This window comes from Motacilla alba, chromosome 14 (genome assembly GCF_015832195.1).
Source record: "Motacilla alba alba isolate MOTALB_02 chromosome 14, Motacilla_alba_V1.0_pri, whole genome shotgun sequence".
Taxonomy (NCBI): Eukaryota; Metazoa; Chordata; class Aves; order Passeriformes; family Motacillidae; genus Motacilla; species Motacilla alba.
Genome location: NC_052029.1, coordinates 6,303,234 through 6,330,233, shown reverse-complemented (window position 1 = coordinate 6,330,233; position 27,000 = coordinate 6,303,234). Strand labels below are relative to the sequence as shown.

Sequence of the window (27,000 nt, the reverse complement as noted above, 5' to 3'; positions counted from 1 at the left end):
CAGATTAACAGCAGACCTATTATTCTATTTTGCTAATAACAGTATCTAAGTCATTTCCTGTGAAGCTGTCACTAGACAAGTGATCATGAGATTTAAAAGCCACTCAAAGGTAATGAAAAGCACAACGTCACCTTTCTTTCCCTTTGCCCCATTTCTTGTGCAGTACAGCTCAGGGGTGAGATTATTCATAGGCATATGCATTGAAGAGACTCCTAGTGCATGGGTCTAATCTTGCTAGAACTGAATTTGAAATGAGATAAATTAAGATCAAGGTTTTCCAGTCTAAAATTAATTCTATTTAAGGGAACTCAGCCTGCACAGTGGTATTTTCTGTAATCTAGGTCAAGAATTAAAGGTTAATAACGAACATGAAATGCTTTCTAATTAAATGAGGCATTTTTTATAATGGTCTTCAGAATATTACTGAGACTACAGTGTAATGCTGCACCATTTTAGAGAAAGTCTAGACTGCAATCAGTTCAGCTAATAAAAATTCATGTGGTTCTTGTGCCCAGATTGCTACTGAAGTGTATAGGCTTGTTTAGGTACATGCACATTAGCTGCAACCATGAGTGCAAATTCATCTTTAGCAAGAGACCAAAAAACCCAAAAAGCAGGCTCTTATTCCAGTAATGCCAGATTTTCACACAAAATCCACTGCAGTGCTCAGGACACATAACTTTGAGTTCATTTAGAGTTTGGACCACTCTGGAATGGTAAGAGTATCCGTTAATTCGATTTGAGATACAGAAGAAGTCACAGAGAATTAGAAATCAAAACTGCATGAAAAAGTTCATAGGGGAAAAAAAATTCTGGTATTCAGTAGCAGACACCTCATATATCCAGTTGGCAAAGATTCAATTATTATGTGAAGGAGAAGACAGAAAAAGTGAGAAAAGTGGTACCTGTGAATAGTTAATCTCATATATGTGTATATATATACAAATGTGTATATATATATATATATATATATATATATATATATACAAATGTATATATATATATATACACACACACACATCACTGAAAAGTCACTTCAAGTATTCTCTATGACAGCCAGGAAGAGGTACAATAAGCAACTGGGAAGTGGGTAAAAACTCTGCAGATTCACCCATTTGGTAAGAACTCAATGCCAGTAGAGACAGCAGAATGAGGAAACAGATTGCTGTGGTGACTGAAATCAATACCAAGTAAACAACAGTCCTCCTTTGAGGAGTTGCCAACTCAGTGTTAAGAATAGACCAGCAATGATAATACTATTAATTTAAATTAACTTACTTGGAAATTGATGAAAAATCTTAAATTCCTTTCATGTTAAATTATGTATCAAGTCAGCAAAGAACATTCCAAACTTTAAAAACAGCTTTCCCTTTTCTGTCAACTTGGTGTCAGGATCTAGGAAGTAATGTTAACTCAGAATCACTTTTATGTAGCAATGTTGTTTAACTGGGATACTATCCCAGACAGGAAGAGAAAAAATATACAGTACCTCTCGAGATCAGACTTGCAACGCAATTATCAGTTAGATATGGTGACCTTCTTCCTACATGACTCTGAAAAATTTGAAAAACCTCTTTAGAGTAAAACTGCTTCTGCCTGCTTCTTGAAGTTGTCTTTCAGTTGCAGGGATATCACCATTCCTCAGATGTGTAACAATTTGACTGTCAGAAGTGAACAAACAAGCTATAGCAATCTTTTAAAAGATTTTACATTCCTCTCTAGGCAGCTAAGCAAAGACTAAAGTAGTCCCAAAAATCCCTTATGTTAATTTGAACAAGCATTGTGTTTTAAATTTGAATCAAACCTTGAAATAAATATTACATATGGAAAACATAATATTTAAGTCTGGAGTCCTACGAAGACAATACTGAATGTGGCCAAGCCTGCTGGTATTGTGCAGACCTCCAAAAGATGAACAAGATTAAAAAAAAAAAACCAAAACCAACCAACCAAAAAAAACCCAAATAAAACCCCAAAACCCCTCTTCCACAAATAAAACCCCAAACCAAACACCAAACTGAAAAAACACACCCTGACTCAAATGGAAGTTTTACCTCTGTCCTATAATATATATTTTTTTTCTGGTCAATGGCATGTCTCCTGTTTCAGAGACGTAACAACGCAAAGCTGGGTATCCAAAAGTCTCTTCACTTTGCCATAATACTGTAGACCTTTTACAATTAATTAGTTCCTATTAGAAAGACAGTAGGTCCTCTGAAATATGTTCATTTTCTTGTATAACAGAAACTGGTAGGAAAGAACCAATGCAGATTCAAAAGTTTGGGTTTTTCTCTTTTCCCCAGTTCAGATATGCTGAGTATCCGACGTTGGCTCTAAAAACTGCTGACGTTCTCTGTCACCACTTGGTCCCTTCATGTGGACCTGAGGCCTCTCAGGCCTCCAGAAGTATCTGCACTCCCAGAGGAAAAAAAATCACAATTTGGTTGCACTTCCTTCACTGTTTATTACAGTCTGCGTGGTGGCTTTAGTCAGAACATTCTTCCTCTACCTCTTTCACCTTGTCAACTTCAACTTCAGACTGCAAAGAGGCCTGAGGGACGCAGCTGAATGTTCGAATGCTGTGTGGATCAACTGGTGGCACCAGCGTGAGCGACTCCACGCTCAGCGTGTCCGTGCTATCATCTGTGAGTAAGGATATCGTGGGCTGCTGGGCAGGAATCAGGCTGGGAGACAGGTTGGCTGTTTCTGTGTCACTGGGTTTTACAGCATTTCTGCTGGACTTTGAAACAGCTGCAAGAGTTTCATCAGTCAACATCGTCTGACCGGAACTCGCCGTCAGAGGCTGCTCTGGAGCTGAAGCATCATCTGAGAAAAGAAAACACCAAGAACAATCAATATTCAAGTCAGTATGCACATTAAGCCTAACAATACACCATTATTCATGAGTGTTCAAGGATAACTAGGTAGAAAACACAGTTCTGTGAAGCACTATGCTTACACATCCACATTTTAGTAATTAGAAATAAACCAAAATATTATAAAGGCATAACCTAAAATGCCAGCAGGATGATGTTCAAATTAGGAACCAGGCAATTATGTATATTTAGTATTAGAATATGTATCAATAATAGAAATATTCTTAGAGAGAGGAAGTTGAGGGAAAGAAAACCTCTCCAGTATTTAGTATGGACTAAAATGGACCCACTACCCCTTATCAGGAAGATCTTTAGAAATAAAAGAAAAAAACTGAAGAACCACTCTACAGCCAGCTTTCCCAAAAGGTGGCCTGTTTCTTACAAAAATTTGGAAATCATTCTCTCAATTCATCCTCCAGATTCCCATTTAAGTGACACTTCAACCACAGAAAGCAGAATTATGGCAGAAGAGGAAGGAGGATCATTTCCTTACTGCTACTGAAAGGTGCTGCTTTACACAGCCTGGTGAGACAGGAGGGTTTTGTCCTCCTAAGCATGGAGCATCCAACACTCAAAATTGAGAATAAGCATAAATGCTACAGAAAACTGATATGCTGCTGCACCTCCTACTTTATGAAAAAACCCTCCAACATTAATAGCTATTTGTGCTGTCCTTTCCCCCTAAAAATCCTAGTGAGCTGTCAAGCAAGCTGTTCATTTGGCTCAGGATGGAGAGGGAATGGATGGGATGAGGTGATACAGCCTTAGATGATCAAGTATGCCCAGAAAAGTCAGGTTTTTTTTTTCTTTTCAGACTACAAAAATAGATGCCATTAAAGTAACAGGTATCCAGCTTCAAGACAGACCAGTTTTACAGCTTTTGTAAGAAACAGCATGTGTTCAAGTGTACAGGAATCTGCAGAAAAGCTTACAAGGCAATGTAGTGAATACAGAAGCTAAGAATTAAGTTATGGTTCTAATACACAGTGACCTTAAAAATATTTCCGTTTCATTATGATTCCAATTAGTCCTGGAAAAGAACAGAAAGCATGAACATAAGACAAAGGGAAAAAAGGAAAAAAAAAAAAAGGAAAAGCAAAGTAGAGAATAGAATGGGTATCAGTAAGGTATCAGTGGATAACACTAAAATTACTGATTTTTTTTACCTTTCTGGTAAGATAACCCAAACAATGGTGTATTCTCGCTCCAGAAACATGTACTTTTTGCTGAATTGGTGGCTAAAGCTTCTTGCTTTGATAAAAACAAGATTTATAGATGGTAAAAAGTATAACATTAAATAAAAGAGACATCAGTGGTTATTTTTGAATTATAAGGATAGATTCAAAGTAACACTACAGATTCTTCATCTGTCAAGAAGCTTTAGTGAGAATGTAGCAACTGATAACAGAGGAAGTGATGCAAGAATCACATGGAAAATGAACTGCTAAAACAATGAAATACAGGCTCATTTCTCTGAATTCCAAGCTAAACACTAACATTTCAGTATGCACAGAACAGTGAGTTTCTGCTTTTTGAGTCTATACAATCTTAAAATGACATCAAATGTTCTTTGCCAAGATAACTTTTTAATCTTATACTATAGCATGAATAGTCACCCAAATTCAGGATTCAGAAACCTGAGGCATTCTGGTAAGTAAAGTATTATCAATCAATGGTATTCTGCTCAGAATGTTGTTTGCAGCACATTTCTATTTAACTTCTGAATCCACACTTCATTTCTTAAATCACTCCTTCCCCTCTCCCAATAGAATATCAATGCCTTTTCTTAATACTTGCATTTATTGAAATGATGAAAGACATTATATTCTTTTGTTATGCTGGATGTTTTGGTCCCCAAATCCTTCCAGGCAAGTTCTAAGTTAATGCTAAAGTCACTCCCTTTTTAATGCCACAAACAAAAAGTATTTGGAAAAAGTCTTCATAAAAAAGGTATCTGGAGTTAACAAGTCCAAATTTTCTACACAAAAGTCTCAAAAAATGTTAAGAAGAAAGATAAAAATATCAAAAACTGTAAGCAGAATATGCTGCCCAGTATTTCAGTGGCAGCATTTGTAGAGAATACAAGATCAGAGCTCTCCTCTGCTTCCCTCCAGCTGTTATTTACTATTGCTAGCAGCCAGTCTCTCCTCTCAGGATGTCTTTAGTCACTGCCAGCCTGGTTTCCATCACCGTGGCACTGAATTTCAGGGAACAGTGGCTGATTGCTGTAACCCAGGGTGGCACTACTGCCAAAATGGTCAGAAAGCAAATCCCAACACACAAAAGGGTGGAGGAGGGAGAGTTCTGAACATTGTCTAGAACTCACAAGGATGTCTGTCTTTAAGCAGCTACCAAGACAGGTACCAAGCTCATGCTTCTAAAGAGTTTCACAAAGCCAGCATGTTTACAGATTAATTTCTCTACTTATTATCTGGAACTTCCCTTTATACTATATATAAAAATACTAACTGGCTTTCAAAAAACCCAAACTCCCAACACTTTGTTGCAGTTTGACTTTTGGATATAAAGAAAATTTGTAGTTTTTCCCTGGATAAAACCACCAGTCACTGAGATATGCTCTGCTCTTAAATATCAAAAGGTTATCACCTAATACTAGAAAACAGCATTTCTATTTATCTCTCCCCAGCCTCGATGTATTTAGGCAAGAGTGTTCTGGCAGAAAATATATGCCAAATCTGCAACAAAACCAGGGAGAGTGAAGTCAGTTTCTTAAAATGGTTTTGATCTTAATACTGAGCTCTAACAAACAGCCTTCCATACCTCCAAACTTATTGTACGTACTGAAAACAAGGTGTAATTTTGCAAGTTTTGGGTATTATTAGCTCTCTTTGGATGCAGAGCCTTCAACAGGCTTACATGTTTTTCAGCACTTCTTAAATGCTACAAAGATTCTCATTACAGCAAAAAAACCCAATTAAAACACTCAACTTGTTATATTAACTTATGCTAAGAAGGGTTATTGTGAAAGAAGTTAGAAAAGAACAGAAAAAGGAAAGAACGAATATCAGCCACAGAGAAGTGTCCTAAGCTGTACAGCAACATACTATGAAAGGATAACAAAAATACAAATTACAGGACATTAGGCAAAAAGTTGCAAATTAAATCTATAAAGATGAAAAAGGGTGTTTAAAGTATTAGCAGAGTCAACTATCTTCATGCCATGACAGTAGCAAAAGAAAAGAAAATTAGACAAAAGTTCAAACAGATTATATAACAAAGGTCATCTGGAGCATATTTCCATATTTTTTTGCATCTGCTCCTCCTCCTCACCTCCTCAGGTAAGGACAATCAAACATAATGTCATCTGCCAGAATCTGATGACCACAGAAATACTAAGCTTGTGCCATCAGAGTCCAGGGACAGTCTTATGTTGAATGCCTGTCCGTTTGACCTGTGCTATAAAGAGATTTCTTGCTGCTGGCCAAGGACCTGCATTACTGTCCATTCAGGAGCCTGTGTGCACTAAATTTCACTACAGCCAGGGCTGCCCTGTGCAAATGAAGACATGGCTGCTTTGAAGCTGGAGGCTTGATAGCACAATTTCCACCTTTGGCACGAGTGCCCAGAGACACGGGAGAAGCTGCAGATAAGGCTTGCAGAAACAGCTCATTATTGCTTTACAGTTCTCCCAAAACAAAAAGCAGAGACAAATATTATGACACTTTCTTCAGTTTCCTACCTCACTGTCATTGCTGTCAGCATGGAAAGCAAATATGTTCTACTGATTGTTATGGGCTTGTGAAGGCTTATGGAGGAACCTGCCTGAGTGGGTATTGCGGGAGTTTCTGCTGCAGCTGCTGCTGGAAGGCCTAAACCCAGTGTCCACCGTGACTGTCAGCCTCCGACAGACTAAACACCCGCCGGCGTCCTTTCCTGCCAGACCTTACTAGAGGGAAACACAGCCAGAAATCATACAGAGGCTTCAACAATGACACAGGGGAGGGAAACTGGAATGGAGACAAAGGATAAATGTTAGAGCAGCAACAAGAATAAGTGACAAGGACACACCCGTAACTGCTGGTATCTTGAATACAATTTGACACCACACCAAGAGCCTTCTACGTTTGGGAAATACTTCTGAAGCTGGAAGTATTCATTCTTTAGAAATAAATGAGTTTATATGAATTTAATGTTTTGCTTCCTATCTGAAAATGCTCGTAAGTTTGGGCTATGTCTGGCAATACCAACAGCAATTACATCAAGGAGGGCTGGCAGGTATTTATTTGCATTACAATCTACTCACCTGCTCTAGAATCTTTGAGAGAAGTTATTTACCACAAATTCTGGTGACACAGAATTATTCTCCTTTCCCCTGGCCATGAATTAGATGCCGTGCAGGTGACGCTTCAGACCACTCAGCCCTACTATTCTGAAACCCAACAGCAGCATTTACATTTGGTTTATGGTAAAGCCAAACACAGGGTTTGAAAAGATAACAGCAGTTCAGATGATGATGCTTGGTGCATAGAAAGTTCCTAGAAAAGAAACTTTCTAAGAACAGAAGTACTTCCTCACCTAGTCAGAAAATTACTAGAGCTTCACGGAACAGGAGGTCAAACCACATTTACATTACTGATTATAGAGGGGAGAGACAGAGATGGTTTCAATAAGAAGGCAGGCACTGCTCTTATAAGCTCTCCAAGCTTGATTAATCACCCTCTCCTTGGAATGGAAATTTAATTTCACAGACTGGAATCCAATATGTTCTTTGCAACAAGGGACAGCTCTTAGTACTTATTTTAGATCTTTTATCATCAATACCTGCCAGAAGCACAAAATACAGCTTAAGTGGCACAGATCAGTGCCTTGTGAAGTCCTCATTACCTACTGCTCTGATGTAAACATTTTCTTAAGTACTGAAGCCAATTGTTTTAAAAGTTAAGACAGCTTAAAAAGTAATAAAATACAGCACAGATGACATTAATACATTCATAATTCTGGAAGACTGCTAACTTACAGTAAGAGAGCTTCTATATCTAATCCTTGGCATATATGAAAATAAGCACTTTAAAGAAGTGTACAGTTCCAGCAGGGGTAGCCAAGACATGACTGTATTCTAAACTCTGAAACTTTATGATTAAAATCTGCCTAACGAGAACATTTCTACCTTATGCATAACAACATTTCAAAAGCACATGATAATTAAAAAAAAAAGTTAATACAAAGAAATAACCAACCTGATAGCAGCACTTGCAGAACCCGATACTGATTTTTCTGTCTTGCTAAGCATTCTGCTTTCTTTAAGGGATGATTTCTGCTTTTTCAATTTTAAAGAACAGTAATCTTGCAAAGGGCTGAGCTTAATCCCCAAACACTGCAAATAGGGGAGTTGCCAGCCTTTAAAATATCTGTGCCATAAAGCAGTGTGACAACTACAAGGTAGAATAGCCAATGAACTTGGGAATCATAGGAGTTTATTTCACTCATGACAAAGCAACTGATGCATACTGTGGGACTGTTTGATGCAGGTATGAGTGATAACAAGTAAATTGTTTTTACAAAACATTAAACTAACATAACTTTTCCCTGTGACACAATTTTGAAAGCTCTTTTGCTGTTTAATCATCAATATATCCTCTATGTTGTAACATTTTCTCTTAATTGCAATTTGTCTTTATTTTGTTCTCATCTGTCACTGTTTTATGTAAAAATTGGTGTCCATGCTCCAAATCTTATTTCCTGAAGCAACTCTGAAGATTTACAAGTATCACCTCAAATATATCTAAACCCTGACCAGTTTAAATCTGTCAACAGACTGCAGCTTAGGACACTATAATCACGAGTTCGCAGTATAAAAAGCTGTGTGGTTTAAGATGTTGCTCTTGAGGAAGGTAGTTGAGGTAGTTTCCTTGAAGTCCAGATAGGAATCTCCCCTTTATCTAGTCTGGCCTTCTTGTCTGAAGTTCTGAGCAACCCAGGATGCTTTTCATGCTCAACAGCTTGAGCAGGTGCCAGAACAAAAAGGGGAGCAGAGAAGAAGGGGCAGAGAGGGGCACACACATTTGTGTGTGTGTTCAAAATGGAATGGGAAATGAGACAGTCAAATATGACAGATGGCAGCAGCATTCAAGGGCTACCTTGGGACATAAAACAGATTTTGGTAACTGCTTGCTGCTCATCACAGACTGGCTACTTCCTCCTCAGAGGAGCTACTTCACATCATGCAAGTTACTGCTGAGAAGCAGAAGAGGAAAGGCATTTTAGTTTCAACTGTCCTCAAGTGGTTAAGCTAAGGGAAAACCACTGCTTTACACAGAAGTGGGTGAATACCAACAGTTGTTTCCATATCCCAGCTGAGTGGTCAGTATGACCTGATGTAACACCGCCTGTGCTCATGGCACTGTCACCTCCTTCAGCAGAGTTCTGTTCATGCACAAGCCCACAGAGCAGCCACCTGCACAGGCCAACAGACCCCCACTTTCATGTCATGTGCCTGGCAAGCTTCCACTACAGATCACATGTAAGTACTACGAAAGGGAGAATATTCAAACTCGCAGTAAACTGGCCAATCAGTTAATGCAGAGACACTGATCCCAAGAATGACATTATTGAACAGACACTGAGACTGGCAAAAAGTGTCAAAAGAGCTCTGGGGGCTGGGGAAAACCCTTCCTACATTCACACCTCCCAAAAGACCTAGCTCCAGGGATTTCAGAGTTCTCACTAGTCTGTAACAAGGACCTTGACACACCATCAGACACTCAGCCACAGGTTTTAAACCACTACTTGTGTTCATTATTGCCTGCAACTACACTAAGCAGTTTGGTACAGACCAGGGCAGCAGTTTTGAAGAATTATGCACACTTATTGCTTTAGTCTGATTTTAGGAACAGTTTCTGTGCATTAATGAGGTTCTTGTAGAAAGAAACTAAACTATAAGATATGCTGCGACTATGCACCAAATACACTTCCAACACTAATGGCAACATATTAGTCTGACCTGATCACTGGTCCTTTGAACGGCCACATACACGACAGGGATTCTTGGTCCTGAAGATCAGAGCAAATATGGTGCAGCAAAATCCCTAAGCCACATGCATGCACCTCAGTACCAACTGTGCATTACCCTACTGCAATAAAATACCTGCTCATGCACATTAAGTCACTGTCTTTCTCTCTGTAACTGCCCTCTGAGGAGAACAAAAGTCATCCCTGCAGCAGGTTAGTGCAAGTTGCTGATTTGGGACTGAAGCAGCTGCTGCACATTGTCAGGTTCATTTCCTCTGACTCGGCTGAAGGTGACTGGGCCCAGTGGTAGGACCCAGAACTGGATCCTCACAGCTACATTTGCTAGAGCATCACATAAAAAAAATAAAATCAAAGCACACCCAAAGACAGTTTTCCTGCACGTGACATTTTGCACAAAGTTTATGATTAAGTCACAATGAAAGTCAAGGTGGGCAGTTCATGCAACCTAACTGGTAAAGTGCATACTGAAATCAGGCACTCCAAAATACTGTTTCTCTGGTTTTGGTTTGGGTTTTTTTCATTATTTTTATCTTTATTTTTGGGGGTGAGGAGGATAGGGAGAGTTTGGTGTTTATTGCTATTTGTTTTTCTTTTTTTTTTGGAAATCAATGAGCAGCCTCCTGTCACCAAGCTTTTTAAAATGCAGGAAAAACAAACAGAATTTTATGTTACACAAACGCCAACATACTGTGTAAGTAGACTGCAATTTTGTTAACTACAGTCTGTGATTATACTTCAGTAATTCACTATCTTTTTATACTTGATGAGTAATTGTATGTTCTAGATCTATGCATTTTTTGACAGAAGCCAGATTATGTGTGCTTGAAAGACCTCAGTCTGAAACAAAGCATAGTCTTGCTTGATATTTTTGTGAACTAGCTTGAATTGCTTATACCTACAGAAATAATACAGATTCTTTATTTTCATTTCCTTTACCACAATTTTCTCTTAGCCACTCTTGATAAGAACCTGTAGTTGCATTTCTCTTTCTGACCATAGAGGATTCAAATACAGCAAAGGACACTGTACATGAGCCTTTTTGCACTGCTAAGGAGAAATGTCATCAAATTCATGTTTTCTTGCAGTGCCAATCCAGCCTGAGAGTTCTGACAAATGACAGCACTTCTCTATGCAATGACTACATATTACCTGGGCCATGAAGAGACTAGGTAACAGCAATCACTTACCAACAGAAAAAAATAAAATTTTGAATAGATGGTATATAAAAAAATTCCAAATTTTATTTTGAAATTACACATATTCCAGGACTATTTTGACTATATGTTAGTCTCTCAAGGTAATAGATGCTTTTTAATCTAGACTCTGGCTGCTAGAATGCTTTAAATATTTACTGTTCCTTAATTTCATGAGCACCCTTTCATTACCCTTTTCAGCAGTATTTCTTGCAGGTAGACTCACTTTAAACATATAATGCACATTTGTCTGCTGACACTGCTCAGTGAAACCTAAAAACACTCAATACCTAACAAAGTTGTATCATTTCCTGTAGGACTGCAACCAATTTTAGATATAGATGGGCCTTCCAAAATGGCATGTCTTAGAAGGGGGAGCCAGAACAGCCCTCTCAAGGAGTGGATCAGCACTGGAAGTGACCATTAAAATGAGGGCTTGCTTGACAAGGTCTTGAGAATCAAGTTACCTCTACTGTTTTATAACAATATTATAAATTTATTATAAAATTAGGTAGAGTAGGTCACTTCTAGCATGAAAGCATTTCAGGATGCACCCTTGTCTAGTCTCCAGCCTGAGGCTTTGCCTCACACAATTTGCACTCAGAACAGACACCATTACAAGATTCTCTACAAATACTACATAAAAAGGAGGAATAATGCAACAAGAAGTTGAAGTTTAAGCAGACTCACTAAATATACTGACCAATGCAAACACATGCAACCTACAATTGTGAAAGTTACAGTGTCAGTCTATTTATACTCCAGCCTCTTCTGCACCAATGAAACAGCCTCCTGAAATGTGGAGGTGTTCAGCCACAAGAGTGTTATTGCAAAAACTACAATATTAACGTCCTAAATAATTATTTTCAAATATTTCATATTTGGCCCATTGTCACAAGTTAACCTGAGGATCAGATAAACAAACAAAAGCAAATGTCATCCAGTTCAAAAAAAGATGCTTCATGTGGAAAACAACTTATCTACTACGTTGGAAGGCTAACAGTTTACATTACAGATTTATTCAAAGCAACACTTCAGTTAAAGCAAACCACTGACAAAAAAACCCCCTCAACATTCTAAGCTGTTTGTGCTAGGAGAGAAGTCAGACAAGCAGGACATTATTTCACCAGTACTTTAAGTCTCTACTGAAAGAAACCAAGTATTTAGAGTTCCAGAAAGCTGAAGAGATCACTGCAATTTGTACCACAATTTACTTTTAATTGGCTTAGTTGATTAAGTGATCTAAAACCATAAAGCCCTACTCCTTTAATCCAGTAACTTAATTTTACAATAAACTGCTCTGTGTCCCTTAGTGCCTAGGCTGAAGGTGGTGAGTGAATACCTGCTGGGCTCTGAGCAGCAGAAGGAGTGGATGTTGAGCTTGCAGTCACTGAATCACAGCGCCCTGTACTGCCACTGCCACTGGAAGGGGATGGTGACGAGAGTGGGGATGGATTGTGCTGATTTATGCACTGGGCTACAGCAAAGCCTGCAAAACAGGACAGTGAAGTTTATAAGTTAAATATCATCTTCAAAGAGTTAAGCTGTTGAAGAAACTGGGAAAAGGTAAAGCAAATCCTGTATCAAGGGCATGCCAACCTCATGTAGTGACCCAAGGGATGTGCCTGCTCCCACCTTCATCCTGGAAACCAGAGAAATCTGAATGTACCTTACTGAAAACAGGCTGCAAGTGCTGATCAATGAAAAAGGAAAGAGTTTAAGGGATTCAAAGCATTTTAAAACTCAGAGATTGCATGAACAGTCAAAACATATCAAAACTCTTCAATTTTTGATATAGTCAATTTATTCACAGGTCACAGACCTTAACATGATAAGGAAAATAATTAAGTCAAAAGCAAACAAAAAACCTCTTGGACAGAAGACATACATTTTTTACTAGATATAACTTCAGAACATTTTAATCAATCACATCTAATGCTGCCATTGAATTTCATCCAGCCTCTCACAAACTAAACTTTTTCCAGTCTGAAGACAGAAAGGTCTACAGCACATCTTAGATGAATCATCTTCTGGCTTCTAGTGTAATACTTCTTCAATCTCTTTGCAGTGTAGCATCCTTTTCTTTCCTAACCACCTTGCATTCATTCCTTTCTCCTTCTATAAGTACATACCTATAGCCACCGCTTCAGGTTCTGATAGCAAGCAGCTTTTCAGAAGTTGATGCCCTTCTTAACAGCAAAAGAAGTGTAAGTGTCTTCACCATGGGCTGTAGGTCAGGTGAGGTACACCATTTCTGCTTCTGCAGCTCTCCTCCCTCTCTCCCATGGGAAAGTACTAATGCAGAAGTCTTTTTGGCAGTCCTGTGAATTACTGAAAGCAGCCACAATGTGGACTACAAAACACCTAACAATACTCTAGTTGCTACCTTTACTGAACAGTCAACACTGAAAGGGAAAGTATCTGACAATCAGGTAAGACTGAATACACACCACACAGTTCTTTATCCTTTCATAAAGGGAATCTCCCATGGCACTGGATGGATGATTTACTCAGAGAATCTCCTATATGGGGAAGGTGCTGGTGCCATACAGGACACAGCCACCCAAAACTCAGCTTAAATGGACACGTTACAAGAAGCTCTGAAAGCTTTGAAACATAGATATGCCAAGTCAGGAAAATGCTGTTAGCAGCAACACACTGACAGGCTGTGCTACAAGTGAAAACAACAGTGATGAAAGCACAGAAGAAAGCTCACAAACATCTGTCCTGTTAATAATCTGACTTGATCAGTAGTCCCACCTCCTACCTTCTACCTCCCACGCTTACCCAAGAACTAGACTCAAAACCACTGCAGAAACACAGTGGTGTCTGAATTTCTGCAGCACTGCAGCATAGTTTTAGATAGGTATCTAAATGTCACTTTTACCAAGTTAAATTAAAATTCATTATGTTCAAGATGAACACCACTTGAAAGAACTAAATCACTACCAAGGCAGGAGAGATGTCTTTCAGTGAAAAACAAAATATTTGGTAAGGAGCTAATTATCCTATAAATGTAAATAAATCCATGCATTTTATTTCAGAAACCAAACTGATCGATCTTCTACAATCATTTAGGTAAGTTAAACTGAGTTTGCACACAGTGACGCCTAACAGTCTGCAAAAAGTTAACCACAAACTAAACCACCTCAAATGTGAAAGACTTCCACATGTATCACTGGCCCTGAGTGCTATAGTTTTTAATCACAGAAAATGTACATTAGATTTTTCATACACAGTTCATAGTTTGAAATACCAATTAGGATGGGGAAGCAAGGAATAACCAGTGGACTTGCGACCACAGAAGTGAGGCAAAGCCAACTGTTAATGTCCTTAATGAAATTAAGAACAGTTCCTAAAGCCACTGGTACAGAAGAGCTTACATCAAGATATTTAGCTTCCCTTACAGTGCTGGTAAAAGCCACACCCATCCGAAGCATTCTATATCCACAAAGTTTGCACTTCAAGGGAGAAGAAACCTTCCACCCCCACCAGAGCAGCAGAAAACAGTAAACAAGGTTTCTCATGACTGTCACAGGGAAAACTGGTCTGATTTAGCAGGATTGCCAGCCAAAAGCTTCTGCAAAACAGCACTCATGGATTCATGTCCTCACACAGGAGCATTCGCTTCAAAATGACCTCAACATATTTTCTCTTCCCAAAACAACTGCAAAGGAAGAATTTTAAATGTGCTAACGGAAGCTAATTTAGATAGGAGGGAAAGGTAAGCCAAAATCATTCAAAATACTGTAACTGGGAAACTACTGACCAAGAAAAAAAAAATTCTAATCAGGAAACTCCTAGAGGAAATACCTGCAAAGAAAATGTGAGCAGAATTAATCACAGCTACAGGAAACAAAATAACAGTTAGGAGATTCATCTGATGATGACAGGAATGTTAGTTCATACTACACAAAGAGTTCCAAACCTATGGATGATTTTTTTTCCTTCAGACTTCAAAATGAAGGTGGTTGTAACCATGCTTGCCATGCTAATGTTAACAAGTTTTTCTCCTACCTTTTTCCTCTCAAAGCCTTATCATCTACTATGATATTAACCATGGATAAAATATAAGAGAAATCTATTGATTTTTGAATCTTTTGCTTTTCAAAATAAATTTACTTAGTAGGCAAGCAACCACACTTGTTAAAATATTTAGATGTACCTTTTGCTGGAAATCGTTAACATTTCCCTTAAGAATAGCTGGGCATATAAATCTCAGAATAGAGCTGATACTTGAAACTAATTCTTGAGTTTGCTTGAAGAGGAAGTCATTATTTATTTACTTTCAATGGAAGACCTTTGTTCACAGGGCCCCTACCAAATCTGCTGGTTTCTTTGGAAACAGTGTTCTTTATTCACATAGATTGCTTCAAAAGTACAATACATTCATATATAGCTAATACATGAGATGGTGAACAGTCCAGCCAGCTACACTATCCCTAAAATGCTCTAACATTCTAGCAAAGACCAGTAACCTAAAATAGACCTTGGAGTACACTCATAGCCATGACTTCATGATGATAAAATTGATCAAGTGAGGGATTTTGATTATGCTGTTCTCTGCTGAAAACTGTCCAGTCCAGCAGGAGATAATCACAGCATGTCCCTGCACTTTTCATTGTGTTCAGGGGGATGCTCTGAAGCATTGTCTGTGACATTCTCATCACCCTTCACTTGTCCTGCCCAAAATCCAGTTTCAAGCTGTAACAATCCTCACCCTCTTTCCCCCAGACACCAAGATTTTAACTTTGCACTGTGGAACAATGAGGAAAAATGAAGCCCAGTTTGACAACAATAAGGGAACACAGAAGGTAACTGCAGGCTCTCTAGTGACATATGCAGAGCTTGATATAGGCACTATGAGAGAAACCGAACCAGACAACTGCAGTGAGTGTTCTTGAAAATTCTAAATTCATTGACAACAGGAATTAGGGAACTGATTCAATAGCTGTATCAAAGTTCACAGACTGAAATTTGCAGAAGCAGAAGGAATAAAAACATTATATAATTGTTAATTTCTTAAAAACCATGCTGGATGTACAGCATCGACAGCTAACACAGTCCTAACAGAAGTAGTAATTAGTCTTCTAAAAATGTTGCCAGAACAACAGCTCTGCTTTAAATCTACAAAGGACATCATCACCAAGAGAAAGGGAAAGCATAATTTGATTCTTAAAAGTACAACCAAATTAAATGACAGTGCGAGTTCCGCAGAACTCAAACACCAGTTGGAGCTGTAACAGTAAGAAATGATACATGAAGCCAGTAATTTAACTGCAATTTGTTCAGTAATTTTTTCAAAGCCACAAAATTCTCCTCTTGAAGTAAAAATCACTGCAAGTCTGATTAAGGGATAAGCACAAACAGATTCCTATAAAAATCACTAGGAACAAGGAAACCTTATTCATTCCTCAGCAAAGATAAGATAACAAACCCACATTTGATACTGGTTTTGTAATCAGATGCCAAAAAAGGATATTAATCCTTTTTTTATTATATTACTACCTGTCATAAAATGCATTTCAAAGATGCTGTACTTGAAATACTTCAAGTTGCGTGCCTCGTTTCTCATACTTTGTATCAAATAAAAGCTTCAAAATACTTTTCCCTCTGCATCTGCAAGTGGAAGTCTACATTTCCTGGATTCAAATAAAGGATGTGGTTGCTTGAACAAACGACCGTGTTGTGTCATCCCCAATATTCCCCTTTAAATTAGCAGATGAAGTCATTAGTTAGGAACACAAGTTCACCCTCTTAGAGAAAGCTGAAACAGTAACACTGGACTCTTTACAACCACACCTTTTCCATGGAAGTCAGGTCAAATAACGAAAACACTTCCCTCACACAACATACACTTGTCTTTGAAACACCTGACTGACAACACCTATGGTTTTATAATTTCTGTTCCCCAGTCAGGACTCAGGTAACTGAGCTCCAGTTAAGTCTTAAAGCAGTAAAACATCTATGTTCTAAGTAATTTGAATTCTGTACACTTGAATTCTGAATCACATTTCAAGAGAAATGCTGAGTTCTGTGAAAAGACTGGCAGCAAGTGGTAATGAAATCTTTTGTATAATACAGCACAATCAAGTACTTTCAAGCAGGATGAGATTTCCCTTTAAAATGACTCAACCTAAAAGGAAAAATGTCACCATCTGGAAAAGAATTTCTGCAGAGAAGTCAATTTGTGAAACAGACAATAAAGAGATAAAAAAACAAAGAGCTCATTGATTTAGAATCTTTCCTTTAATCCCAGTTCCAAGCTAATGTTTCAGGAGTAGCTGTGGCCCTTTTCTGTCTTGCTCACTCTGAGGGAAATGAGGCAGTGCACAGCATTCTAGCTGTTTTCACAATCCAGCATGAAAACATTCATAACCAAATTAAAGGAGGAAATATGCACAACTGACCAGGACTACTCACAGAATCTAAATGGGAGGTGCTGGGCTGCAGCTCCAGAGCTGTGTCCAAAACCCATAACTACAGCTGAAGGCTGAACAGGAAGATCCAGATGTGTTGCATAAATACTGAGTATGCAAAGCATGATTTAAACTAACTTGATTTGTAAGGAGGGCAAGGTATTAAGACATCTGGGGAAACTGCCATGGAAGTATTGCTCACAACATACCCAGAATACACACCCAAGTATTACTTGTTTCTCTCAGAGTAAATTTTGCCATAAGCCTCATCCTGGAGTTGAGTGTTCAGGAACACACCACAGTAAGCTTTTCACTGCTTGTACGAGTTACAGTACAGTTTCTGCAGAAAGAGATCACAAAGCAAAAACTGCTTGTTAATGAATGCTAATCTTACCTGGGACTTTGTCAACAGATGCAAAGACAGAGCGCTGCACTGTTGGGTCACTGCTCCCACGCCGGGACTGGTCATAGAATCTAAATGGGAGGTGCTGGGCTGCAGCTCCAGAGCTGTGTCCAAAACCCATAACTTCAGTTGAAGGCTGAACAGGAAGATCCAGGAGAGCTATGTTTAATCACAATTGATAGTTTTTGTTACTCAAATACATAAAAGGAAAAGAGGTGACAAGAAAATTGATAGTTTGCTCAGGACCTAAGACTAAACCAGATTTTAACATAACTTGCTTTCATTTGCCTATTATGGTTACAAATGCACTGACAAACTAAAGAGTCAGTGCTTCTGGCAGCCTTTTCTACATTGCTGTCCACACCACATTCACTCTAGGGAAACCTCAAAATACAGTGGAGAAGAAAAAAATCCCAGGATTACAGGAAGCCCCTTACACTAAAAAACTATGGGAGTTATTAACAATAAAAAACCCCTTTTGTTTTTCCCTGCAGAAATAAAGTAATTCATTAGTTACAACAGAACACTGCAGAAAGCCATTTAAAGAGACAATCTGCTTTAAAATGGAAAATAAATGCATTTGCATTACATTCAACGTAAAAAATTCAATATCAAGTAGATTGTGATATCCTCAAAACTCCTTTAAATTTTTTTACAGGAAGCGCAGCATAAAAGTGTGACATATTCACTTAATAAACTCAAAGCTAAAGATGAAACTAAATCCATTCCTTGGAAACTCAGCCCTGGTTTAGAGCTTTCTGTGGCCCACCACTCCTCAGTGTGCCTCAGCCTGCCATTCCAAGTCTTGTCTCCCAGAAGCATTTCAGGACAAGCGCTCACCGGCTATTCTCTGCATCTTGGTGCGCCGAGCCTGGATGCGGCCTTTGGCCAGGCGCTGCTTGGCGATGATGCAGCGAATGTGATCCGCAAAAATGAACGTGGCCTGCAGGATGGGGAAGGGCTTCGAATGAGGGCTGGAGGCAGGCTTGTGAATTATTATGTTCAGGGCTCTGCTGTCATCCTCTACTCCAGTCACCTGCATATCCTAAAGAGAAGCAGAATGCAAATAGTTAAAGAAAAAGTAAGCTTTTTTAAACTACAGGTTAAATATTAACATTGAAAGAAAATACTATGAGAATGTTCCATATAAGCTCTTACTAAGACAGTTTCCGTGTTAAAAAACCCAACAAAATAAAACCGAACCAGACTCTGCAAATTGTACAACTTGGGTTTACTTCTTCAGAAATCAGTATTCATAGAGATTGAGTTAAATTATTTGAGCACAGCAAATTTTCAGGAAATACAAACAGCAATGGTTAAGGCAAGAAAGAGACAAATGAGAAAAACTTCCTTAGACAAGCACAGATCATTCAGAAATTACAACCTGTCACCTTCTCTACCTGTGTAGGAAAATCAGAACTCTAAGTGAGTTCATTGATGTGCTACTTGAGTAAAGTGCTTGGAACACAATCCTTACCAGATGTGACTTCAGTGTTCAAATGAGCACAGCCCAACATATGTTAAGGAAGTTACCCCATCTGCAATTGTGTCTCTGGTTACCTACATAAACTCCTTCAGAAAATCAGAATTGTTTTAAAAGGCAGGAAGCAGAAAAAAGACCAAAGACACAGGGAAGCACGGTACAGAGCTTAAATATATAAGCTAATACTGCTATTACTATTTATCCAACATAAAATGTAGATTTTCAGCTCAGAAAAGCTGGCCAGCCAAACTACAACTTCCCTTACCTGCAGAAGGCCTGCAAACTTAACTACTCCCCATCCGAGTCTGGCAACATCTGGTTCAACCAAACTCATCTGGTAAATATCCACAGCCAGGAATCTTTGAACTTGACCTCCATCCTTTGTTACGACTGTACAAGCAATCAGATCACTGTTATCTAAAGGAAGGAAGAAAGGAAAAAGGTCACATAACACTCAAGCTGAGGATTCTGGGGTGTGGGTGTTTACATAACAGAAAATGTTAACACATAGAAATATAACAACCTTGACAACACATGGTTAAATCTTCTGTTCTCATTTTTAACAGATATTTTAACTTCCCTATCATAGTTACATAGAAAGGGTAGGAGAGATTTTAACAACAGTGGTTCAGCCATACAAGTTAGATATAAGATGGGTACTATATACACCTTGCTTTCTCTTACCACCGTCATTACCTTTCAGAAAAAAGCTCCCTACATCTCAGGGGTGAAATTGCAACAGTGCTGATTTCTCTCACTATGTGAAGTTTCAAGAAATCTTGTTAACAACCACAGCCAGACCCAACACCACTGCAGGCCATAACTTCTACCTTGTTATAAACTTTGTCTCCTGACACAAGCTACTTTTGTACAGGTCTGGTTCTTGGGCATACTTCTATTTCAATATTATTTGGACTTTCCAGGTAAATTGTGGCAGTGTTTTGACAATGTTTGTTAAATGAGGTGACATTTTTTCCTTTATCCATATATTTCATTGACTTATATTGAACAAACATGCCCTCTCTTACTCCAGAAACCCCTCCAACAAACCCCAAAATACATTCTCCCCCATTTTCTCACTGCCCCATTCCAGTTCAAACCCATTATTAATGAAAAGGGACTAAATCATCCTCTTCACACCAGCTGAAATCTACCAAGCAGCCCTTAAACTGGCAGTGCTAACCTCTGGCAGAGCTCTGCTAACTCTACTAGGAGTTGCTTTTTCCTTTGCTTCATACTGATACTTTCATTCATATATTTGATGCACACAGGTCTTTTCCTCTCTCTCATCTAGTACAACTTACTGCAAGTAAAATATTGTGAAGGCTATACAAAACAGTAGAACTTATTTACTCATCCAAACATCCAAACAAGCATTTAACACCATTTTCCATATTAGAAACATTTGCAGGATAAACTACAAGTTGAAGTGTACAGCTCTTCACAGTGGCAGGTTATAACTACAGACAACAGCCATAAATTATAGTCAGGAGGTGGAAGAAATTCTTTTGTGCAGCAGGTTACCCAGAGATGTTGTGGAATTTACATCACCAAAAGTTTTCAAGCTTCAAAAATCAAACCAACTTCCTCTTCTCTACAAATAAAAAAACCCACAACACAAATGAGAGATCCTTTCCAACTAACATTTCTATGAATCTACCAATTACCTTTTACCAGCAGGATCCATTCAAAATTCATTGGGTGGTAGGAAAGAAAGGCATGAAATATAGAACCCCAACACAATTAAGAGGATAATTAATGCTAACCAGTGTGAATCTACTGTCAGCTTTTGAAATTTGAGAAAACAAGTTTAATCAATAAATGCAATACATACAGGACATGATTCAGTTAACATGACGATTGATTGCTATTACCTTCTCACAGCCCTGGAAGGCTCAAGAAATCCATAAAGGATTGGCAAATTTTACTGTAAGAACCTGTGGAGGATTTATTCCTGTTTAGAGAAGGAGCTGAGACACCAGGCAGAACTGGTGAAGAAATAAGAAATAAGAATTTCTTATTTTGGTATGCTTTATTTTGTTGCCTATTTATTTTTTTTATTCTTTAACCAAATTAATCCATCAACATGGTTATTTCAGTTGACTTGAATTCCTAGAGCACTCCTGTTCTTCTCAAGACACAAAGTGCTTGGATTAGGACTCCTTCAAACAGGGTATGTCAGGCTGATGAGTCTTTTGGAGATTCTCAACTAACAGGCCACAACACCAAATAGAGTTGTGGAGTTCTCAAATACTAGTTTTTGACCAGTATTTACAAAGTTTTTAGTGCAACAGTAAGCAGGTTAAAATACTTGCTGTAGAAATTCAACTGCCCAAGTACAGAAATGCACTACTTCAGGAACTCAAAGGACAGAATGCTTTCCAGAACAGAAAGTTTTTATTTTAGACCTGACAACACCTTGAAGTAAAGCATTACTGTAAAAGTCTTGAACAGAAAGGAAAGTTACTCATTTACTAGGCAACTGTTACAGGAATCCATCCTTTGAGTCTATACAACTGAATGTAGTCCATTTACATGCCTGTTTCTAGTTCACAGCTGCTGAAGAGTCATAAACTGTCATCCTTGATGACAAAAACAGAAGAGCAAGTGTGGTTAAACACCTTTTCAGTGAACTGATATAAGAATACTTACAGCTATGCTATGAAACAGCTGGAGATACCCAACCACATTCAGATGGAAATATCAAGCCCAGTAAACTTCAGTGCTACTCAAATTTGGTCTGATTACAGTGAACCACAGTGAATGGTTTCCTGGCGTGAGACTGATGTAGAGAACTGGAGTGCCTCTTCTGAGATTACCAGCAATGGCTAATTTCTCCTCAAGCAAAATGAAGGTTGTAACCAGTTTGGACACTACACCTCCATTACATGAATCCAAGACTTCTGTGTACTTTCTCCAAGAAAAATCCAAGTTTTAGGAAATAGAGCCAAGGAAGGAGAGTTCACAGACCTCAGCTGCTTGCAGTGCTGAAGATATAAATTCAGGGAAAATAGTTGCCTGTGTTTATAAAGATATTTGCCTGAAATGACTGTATTGTAAGAAATCTTTATGAATGTAACAGCTACTTGATATGGTCTAAATGCACCTGATCTACCTTGGGGCTTGATCTTTAATGATTTTATAATTTACAGTCATCCCAATTCCAGAAATTATCTGCAGACATTAAAAGCTCTTACAGAAAACTTTCAGCCCTTTCTATACACAGCTGGCAGCCTAAGATAAGCATTAGGCTGGAGATACTGAAGGCAGCACCTCCCACTTCACAGGAAGAACTCTTCCCAACAACAGGCAGCCCTTCTGGGATGATATTCTGCTTTACTAACTAAGAAAGCAACAAATCATGAATCCACCTTGTTCCCATGAAGTACATTTAGGTGAAGTTAGGGGACGTGTCCCTGGTCATACACCTGGTACCACATTTTGGGTTACTCTCTTTGCCACAAAGGAGACAAGTTGTCCTGGACACCTTTTTCAGCTGACCCCGGTTTGAGCAGGAGGGTTAGACTAGATGATCTACTGAAGTTCCTTACAACCTCAATTATGCCATCATAAACGTTTCTGAAATATATTTTAAAAAACGTTGACTGTGATGGCCTTTTAAAGCCTGCTCACTCTGTCTGCAAGTATGCAAAGAAACGTAACTATAATGTTACTTTTTTTCTGTTTTAGCAAAGAAATAATAGCTTTAAACGTATCCTCATTTACCTCTTGACCATAGCATTTAAAACATTAAACTAACAGAATCCTGTTACCACCTGAAACCAGGCACTGAAGCTGTTAATCTGAGCTACCAGTGATTTCACACAGTGAGCTGCTAAACAAGACTGGAAACACCTCCAGCCTCACAGGCAGTCTAAGTTAGACAGTTATCACAAAATATGTAATTGCTTCAAAACCATTTTCAATAGAAAAACACTGCAAAGTAATAGTGGTTGTAATTCTGGTGACAGCATATCCAGCAGTACGGAATGAACCTTTTGTGCAATTACCTGACTCTCATATTCATATATATCCATATATACTGGTGACAACCTTGTAACTACACTTAAAGGTTCGCATTCAACATATGTCCATCGAAATACTAAAAATCCTTCTTTACAAGAAACTTGAATCTCCCTCATCAAGCTCACATAAAACACCATCATTACATTCAGGCAAAAGGAAAAAAGGAGCTATTTTGATACAGTTCTGTGGGATTTTTCCAAATCAAAACAGTAGCTGAAACTATTACTGGATCATGTCAACCTCTACTCCCCTCTTAAACTGATTTGTATACAAACAAGTATAAACACTGAAGGCATCTTAATGTTCCCAAGAATTTTAAAAGCCTTGTATTAATAGAGATTGAGGAAAATTTGTTAAATCAACAACACCTCCAAAGTGATATTTAAAAAAGGCACACAAATGTAATGTTTTGGGTCACACTTTGCCCCCTGCAAAGTCTCAACGTATGGCACCTATGCAATCATGTGCATCCTATGTGCTTTATGCCAAAATGCTGATATTCTCCTGTCCCTCTTGTTTGGGCAAAGACTCAAACTGGAAAATACATTTTTATGTTACAACACACAGTAGAACCTCATCACCGTGCTACTTCAATTCAGGCAGTTAAAGTAAGAATAGCAGTAACAAGCAGTTTAGGAGAAAAAAAAGTCAGTAATTTTTCTATCAGACTATTTAGGAAATTGAGGGGCTACTTACTCAAATCCAGAACATCATCTGCCTTTATCAGATCTCCCTCCCTCGTGAGTGGTAACTGAGTTTCCAGCTCACCTTGCAAGTGCAGTGACAGTGAACGGAGCATAAAGAAAACTCTGATTGCCTTGAGAAATTAAAGAAAAGATTATCAGACTATTTTTACACCCAATACTACATATTTTAATATAATCTTATGAACATATACTGGCTTTTACAACTCCCAAGTTTGCTGTCCTATAGTAAATCTTTTTAATACATTTAAAACCGAAATTAAAATTGTAATACCTTTTACACTGAAAAAGTAGAATGTAATTTCCAACTTAGTTAAAAAAATACATGAAAGAAGCTGAAACATGTAATTTATTTGCAGTGAAGTAGAAGCAGCAGAGCTTTTGTCTCACTGGCACACTTACACAGATTGTGACTGACAGGGAAACTATTACAGGAGCTGTTTAAGCAAAAACAATCTTGTAATATTTTAATTTAATCATTATGTTAAGACTGATTGTATTTGCAATACTTCTATGCTATAGACACCTACACAAACAACCTTTAGAGACTCTCACATTTTGAACTTAAAACAGTAATAAGTTTTCTGGCCAAGTCCAGCTAACATGTCTACAAGTTAAGAGAGAAACAGAGGGGATTTCTGCATTTTAATTTGCTGTTCTCACTAAAACTAGCCACATGTAATGTAACTTTCTCAGAGCACTTAATTTATATTCTCAGAAGGTCTTCATCAGGGCAAAGCATTCTGAAAGCTGCAACAGTCCCAAGAAACTTTCAACAGCTGCTTTGTGAAATGAATATGCTAGTTTTGATTTACAAATTCATGACATACGGTATGCAAAGACCCAAAGTGTCAAAGAACAATCATTTTATTAGCCACATATTGAAAGGCACCATTTGTAATCCTCTTTCCCTACAAGAACTGCATTTTCAGTACAGCAAATGAAAAATCATTTTTTATTACTTCCGGTGTTCTGCTTTTTAAGAGTTTCCTACACAGTAATTCTGTGGTGTGCTGTAAATTAACTGCTGCTTTACAGTAACAGCATTGAAATCATGAACAGCTGCAGTGCCCAGAAACTCCCAGATTGCAGGAAGTATTAGGAAAAACAAATCTAAAATGCTTTAAGGGAAAACCCTTCACTCCTCTATTTTTAAAATCAACAGAACAGTGGCTCCTGTGAAGTAGAACTGTGAGTCTTTGGCAAGCTCTCCACTGGCAGTGCTTCCAGGAATTTCTGGCAGAACAGGGATGAAGAGAGAGAAGCCATGTATCAGGTTCTTCCATGAAATGACCCCAAAGGCTTTGGTACGCAGTTGAAACTGAACAGGGCAACATCATTATGTGGAGCAAAGGACATCAAGGGCAGCTAACAAAAATATGGTACTAATACTATTTAACTCATGAGAACAGAGTCACTTTAGAACGTGAGATGATCACTCCCATTTAGGCAGACTGCATTCTAATGTATTGTGGATTCACTGAAATTATACAGGATTATTATAAAGCAGTTTTCCTACCAAGTACTTCAAGAAGAATTCACAGTATTTGGTTTAATATTTGCCAAATTCAATCAAGAACAGGAAAATCTTGCCATTTTTGGTAACCCAAAAGTTAAACCCACAAGGTTTGTGTTTGGGTTTGTTTTTTTTTTTTTTTTTTTTTTAATTTGGAGGGCAACCATCACTCAGCTTTCACTTATCTACCCCCTCAAACCTCTTCCTCCTAGACTGCATTAATTTTTATCACATTCATTTCCCATAAAATTAATGACACTCATCTCCAAACATATAATCACATTCAGTGCAGAATAAAGTACACGAGTAGAAAATAAAATTAGAACTTTAGCCTTTGCAAAAAAAAAAATAAAATGAGCAAGAACATCAGATGAAATGGAAAGTGTGCTGTGCTTCCTACAACACTGACAGCCCATAGTTTGTTACCAATATCAATATATTGTGCCTAACACATTTTATCAGATCTCAACAAAACAATAGAAAAGTTTTGTGGACTAGAATTTTTTTGGTTGACTTTTGGTTTTAACTTGGAACAAATATGGATTTCTACCTACATTAAAGCATTACACACTACGATGCTAATTTCCTCATCTATATACATGTTCTATGTGCAAAGAAACAGCAATTTGCAGGGAAACCTACCACTATCTTATTACATTCCCAAGAAACAGTGTTCTTAGTACTTCAAAAACTTCTCACAAAGTGAGATTTTTGAGAGTTTCTCCTGAAGTTGTCAAAGAGAAGAGCTACCACTTAGAGGGACTTTCTACAGTAAGGAAGTAAGATCCTAACAGTTAAGAACTCATAATATAATCAACATTCACTTTCTAGTGAAATAAAACTTGGGAACTTTTCTGAATCGTGTCAGAGCATGCTCAGAATCAAATGTTTTTCCATTTGAAATCATCCTTAGAACCTCAGCAGGCTGAGTGGCAGCAGCAATGTCACAAGGTATACCTGAGTCCAGCATTTTGTCATGGCAGGTCAGCCGGGCTCAGGCTGCAAGGAAGCAGCACAGGAAATGAGGAGATACTAAACCCTGAGTGCAATGTGACTGAGGAAGGAGCACCAACAAGGAATCATTCTGGGAATTCTTGCTCGTGATAGAGACCCTTTCATCCTAAAGGATCTACAGGAATATTTGTACCGATTTTTTTTTATTTCCAACAACAGAAGTTAAGCTATTCCTTATTTAGCACATGAAAATCCCAGAACAGTCATTTCCCACTAATGTGCACTTCTAAGTATCTTTCTGTTGAACACTTCAGAGAATTTCAGGAAGCATTTCTGCTTTCTAAGAATAATACTTTTCCAAATAATTCACTGTATTCTATCCAACAAGTTGCTGTGATAACACAAGCTGTGTAGCTTATAAGCAATGAAAACGAAC

The 27,000-nt window shown here is 38.2% G+C and overlaps 1 protein-coding gene across 10 annotated transcripts in view; it reads right to left on the bottom strand.

The window, feature by feature from the left end:
• Window positions 1–970: 970 nt before the first annotated feature.
• The window catches only part of CLEC16A (C-type lectin domain containing 16A), a 57,831-nt gene continuing 31,801 nt past the window's right edge, over window positions 971–27,000 (bottom strand). For 3 of the 10 annotated variants that reach the window (XM_038150732.1, XM_038150733.1, XM_038150737.1), the window contains 6 exons: window positions 24,087–24,207; window positions 19,630–19,781; window positions 18,722–18,926; window positions 17,873–18,040; window positions 12,402–12,548; window positions 971–2,826 (listed from right to left, as the gene is read on the bottom strand). In XM_038150732.1, coding sequence (XP_038006660.1) covers window positions 2,486–2,826; window positions 12,402–12,548; window positions 17,873–18,040; window positions 18,722–18,926; window positions 19,630–19,781; window positions 24,087–24,207 — 1,134 coding nt within the window. In that variant the 3' untranslated portion in view covers window positions 971–2,485. Of the gene's footprint in view, window positions 2,827–3,867; window positions 3,907–6,576; window positions 6,784–12,401; window positions 12,549–17,700; window positions 17,819–17,872; window positions 18,041–18,721; window positions 18,927–19,629; window positions 19,782–24,086; window positions 24,208–27,000 lie in introns of those variants that run through there. The other 7 variants (XM_038150741.1, XM_038150735.1, XR_005258598.1 and 4 more) reach the window with 7 other exon arrangements.